Source organism: Merops nubicus, unplaced genomic scaffold (assembly GCF_000691845.1).
Source record: "Merops nubicus isolate BGI_N331 unplaced genomic scaffold, ASM69184v1 Scaffold45448, whole genome shotgun sequence".
In the NCBI taxonomy this organism is placed as follows: domain Eukaryota; kingdom Metazoa; phylum Chordata; class Aves; order Coraciiformes; family Meropidae; genus Merops; species Merops nubicus.
The window spans coordinates 7,977-12,547 of record NW_008625886.1 but is presented as its reverse complement, the minus strand read 5'-3'; the positions used below and the strand labels follow the sequence as shown (position 1 = coordinate 12,547).

The following is a 4,571-nucleotide window of genomic DNA, read 5'->3' as shown; positions in this document are numbered from 1 at the left end:
TGGTAAGCCGGAGTAGGTGCTATGGACTGGGAGTAGGCGCTTGTTCCCAGAAGCGGTTACACGCCAGATTAGGGGAGCCTCCTGCACCTCAAATACTAGCGAAGTGTTTCTGGCGTATGTCTTCCAGAGTCACGAAGAAGATGACAGGAAGGTGAGGAGGAGAGAAAAAAATCGAGTTGCTGCACAGAGGAGCCGAAAGAAACAAACTCAGAAAGCAGATAAACTTCATGAGGTGAATGAGTGCTTGAAGGTTTGCAGGCACAGCTTGGGTACCGAGCGTGGGACTTGACAATAAATGGGACTTACCAAGCAGGCGTGGGCCTGTCTTCTGGCCACACAGCTCTGAGAGCTGGGGTGTGCAGCAGAGACTGGCGTGCTGCGGGGAGCCTCATCAGGAGCCCCTAGATGCTGATGTTGGACTGTGCAGCTCTGCCACTGGGGACACTGCCAAAGACAGAGGTGTTGTTCTGCCCTTGCCTCACCGTCCCTCTCTTGCTATTCCTCTGACCACGCAGTGAAAGGGACCACAGGGTTTCTCTGGGCTTAAACAAACTCGTTTTCTTCTGGATTAGTGTTAAACTTGTCATGTTCACTATGGCAGTGGATGAATGCTTGCTGCCTCATGAAGGAGAAGGTGGTAGAGGAGGAGGGATCATGCTGCTTAGTGGCAGTGCTGGCTTAAGTCAGTTCTAAAACTGGTGTGAAGCAGAAATACCCAGATGAAAAGACTTCTTACGGACTTAGAAACCTCCAGGCCTGAGAGCTCGGTTCAGTTTGCTGTTGCACTTTTATACTCTGATAGTAACAGTGGGTGTCTCAAAAAAAAACATGAATGTAGCTGCTTCTTCCAGAAACTCTTAATAGTTCTCAATATCACACTGTGGTGTAGTTTTCTTGTGTCCTCAGTGCAAATGCTGGAGGACAGGAATCCCCTTTCTCTGGCTTTGGATGTCACCCCACACAGCAGTGCTTTGGTTGTCACCAGGGCCTTTGGGGTAACCGTTAGTTCTGCTGCTGCAGTCGTGGCTGAGTCAGTTGTTCAGCTCTGGAGGTTCAGCACAGGCTCTTCTCTTTCTCAGTATGGAAGGATCTGCCAACAGCAGAGGCCAAGTGGGACAGTCTGGGGAGTTTTGGGTTTGGTTTTTCTTAGACCTCTGAGTCAGTGCCTGAGAAAGCCAGGTGCAGGGTACTTCTGGAAAGGGGTAACCCCTGGCTTTTGGGGAAACATTCATGGGCCCTGTGCCATCCTGCTGATGGGCCCTGTCTGATGTTCCTCCTGAACTTGAGGATCTTCCTCATGCTGGGAATCTTCATTCTTGGGCATGCAGGTTTTCCCAGATGCAGGCAGATCTGGTTGAATAGGAATTCATTCTTAGCAAGAACAATTTGATAGTTGCATTGCTGAAAATGAGACAGGGCGATGGGACAGTAACACTTACTCCAAAACACAGGCCCGTGGGGTTTATGGCAACAAGAGATGAGCAGAGCCAGAGCTGGGGATGGAAAACTTCGCTGGAGTTGGCTACTATAATGTGTTAGCAGGACTGTCCCTGTTTGACTCTGTGTGTGAGAGGTGGTAGATGGTGTAGGGGTGTGAGGGAGGGCAAGGGGATACAAACTCCTACACAAAGGGCAGCTGAGGCAGTGCCAGGTTGCCCAGAGGAGCAGTGCACAAGAGGCTTTCCTTGCTGCCTGTAAACAGGCCTTTTAAGTCATGTATAGGCTTTGAAGTTTGTTCTGAAGCTTTCCCAGGGAGGTGAGATTGAGTGGGTGAGCATTGAGCCCTAGGCCACCAGTGCAGGCACCTGCAGGTTTTCCGTGGGCTGGCTCTGAACCTCTCTCTCTCTTCTCTTTGGGACGAGAGAGCTTGACAGCCGGGACACTTGAGACACACTTAAAAAATGTGACATGTGGGTCTCACCTCCACCACAGAAGTGTGCTGCAGGGTATCTCAAAACTCCCCTGCAGTTAACAGCAGTTTATTCATTGCCAGAGAAGCCCCAACTTAAAAGCAGCACAGGTCAGGGATAACCAAGGCAGTGGTCAGGCCTTCTGGTGGCAAAGTGGGGCTGGGAATGAGCTGGTACAATGCTTCTCCTACTCTTGAATTCCTGGGCATCAGGGCAGGCAGGGAGCTACAAGCCCCAGCGGGCCTGAGGAGAGCGGCTGGCACGTTGTGCTAGGTGTGCCTTTACCCACACTGGCCCCGGGCAGGGGCTGCCCTTTGCCTACCAGAATGATAGGCACCCACTCCCCAGCACCTGCTTGCAGTCAGTGATTTCATTTTCTCCACTCGGACAGTGCAGAGCTGCCCTGCTCGGCCCTTTCCAGCAGAGGCATCCCAGGGAGAGGCCACCACGGGGCCAGGGGACATGCAGCCACTCACACCTGCAGCCCTGGGCTGCTGGGGACCCCTGAGGACCAGCAGCACCTCCTGGTCTTTTGGGCCACAAAAGGATTCGTGGTGTGGTCAGGGCACAGGTCATAAAGAGTTGGCCTGTTTCAGCACCCAGTCTGTGTTTGTCTTCTGTTAGCATTTGGCACATGGTAATAAGACACCACACAGTTTTTCTACAGTTACACGAATATACTCAAGGTGGAAGCACTGAAAGAAATGTTTTGACTATGAGTAGGCTTTTTTTTTTCCCCTCTTTCCAGGAATATGAGTCTCTTGAGCAAGAAAATACCTCCCTGAGAAGAGAAATCGGAAAGCTAACAGATGAAATGAAACACTTGAGTGAAGTGTTGAAGGATCATGAAAAGATCTGTCCGCTATTGCACTGCACCATGAACTTTGTGACCATACCAAGGCCTGATGCACTCACCAGCTGCCTGCCAAGATGAGACCTCTCCTCAATCACCTTTAAATGTGATGTGTGAAAGATTTGAAGGACTGCCTACTAATGGTGCAGGTCATCCGTTGAAGAGGGCTGGACTTGACCAAGCAGGTCTTCTCCATGCTGAAGTGCTATAGCCTTCTGAATCTCAGGAAAACACCAGCATGGAAAAAAGACAACTCAAACTGTGACTTCATATTGGGCAGAATCTTTAAGCAATGGTTTTGCATTCAGGAATGTCAAAGTGTGGTGCATCCCACCACTGCACAACAGAATGTAGACAGGGAGACGTACCGACCTTGGGCTGTGGGATGCCTTTCTCCCACACATCAACTGCCAGTAACCCTTTGTCACTTGTCATTCGTGTATATCACATTTTGGCTGCTGGGTTTTTTTTTCCTCTAAACAGGTTTGGTTAATAAAAGCAATGTCCCATCTTTGTGATGTTCTCCAACTTCAATAATCAATGTCTTTATAACATCTCTACTTTTTCTTTACTGGTCAAATCCAAAGTCTAATGCTAATCTTCCTATCACTTATTTTGTTATTTGTTTATAACTTCTTCATTGGTTCCTCTTTTGGAGTATGTGTAAGAAATTAGTTTTTTCAGTCTTTATTTCTTTAATATCCCAAATCATCAGCCCTGCTGATATTAGTTCTTGGAGTGTTTTTTATCCTAAAGTACGGCTTGGCCAATTTCTAATGATGATTGTCTGTTCTGTGTGGAAGAAAAGGGAAACAGACTCTTCTAGTTCTATACATTGTTTTAAAAAGCAGTTTTTAAAATTTACTGGTTTAATGCATCTACTAGAGAGTAACAAATATCTTTATCCTTCATCTTGCATATTGCTTCTGGTAAATGATGTCCATGAGTAGAACAAGTTGAGTTTAACCAAGCCTTTTCTTCCATGTCCACACTGGAGATAACTGCTTGCAAGAAAAACATTTTTTTTTTCCCCAAAAGGAAGAATCATGACCATGTTAGTGAGAAATATACAGAAAGTGTTTTCTTAGTAGTGTCAAGCTCTAGGAATGTGAATGCTGTAGCCTGAGATCCAGCAAAGAGTGTTTTGTCTTGCAGTATTTCCCAGTCAGAGAGCATCTTTGGATAATAAAATCTCCACCCCTTTGCCAACTCTCACTTCACCATTTGGATTTTTTTCGTTTCAACTTGTGGGATTAATTTCTCCCCTTCCTAAGATCCATAGTATTTATCATCAGAATATGACCGGAAGTGTCTGAAAGATTCTTTTTTTCTTTTCTAGATTCTTTAGTAGAATAATGCATTGCTGATTGCTGCCAGGATAGAACTGGGGAAGCCATGTAGTCAGTTCTGCCTTTTCAAGGGCTCTCTCTTGCCATCGTCTTGGGCTGGAAACTCAAGATAACAGATGTGAGCTGTTGGCTTCTTTAACAATTTTTCATTAGGTTGTCCCCAAGAGAACTTTCAGCACCTACAGCCTAAATGCTGTCTTCACTGCCACCAGTTCCCTTCCATAACCACAGGGTGCAGCTTCAGCCTGTGCATCACGTCCATCAGTAACAGCAGGCTTTGAACCCTCCAGGGCCTGGGCTGCTGCTTCCTCCTGCAGCTCTTGCACCACTGTTTTTCCCAGCACTATTTCCAAAAAGCCTCATGCATCATTCTTCTGTTCAATAGATTAACCAAGGCATCTCTCACAAACAGTATATTGTGTGACTCATGTTCAAAGGCAGCTAAGAACCCCAAATAAA

The 4,571-nt window shown here is 47.0% G+C and overlaps 1 protein-coding gene across 1 annotated transcript; it reads left to right on the top strand.

Moving 5' to 3' along the window:
- Positions 1–127: 127 nt before the first annotated feature.
- Positions 128–2,844, top strand: BATF3 (basic leucine zipper transcription factor, ATF-like 3; the record flags this gene model as incomplete). The annotated part of the gene is made up of 2 exons (XM_008945816.1): positions 128–232; positions 2,659–2,844. Coding segments are annotated over 2 exons (291 nt in total), but the record flags the coding sequence as incomplete, so codon positions are not given.
- Between the last annotated feature and the right edge of the window lie 1,727 nt (positions 2,845–4,571).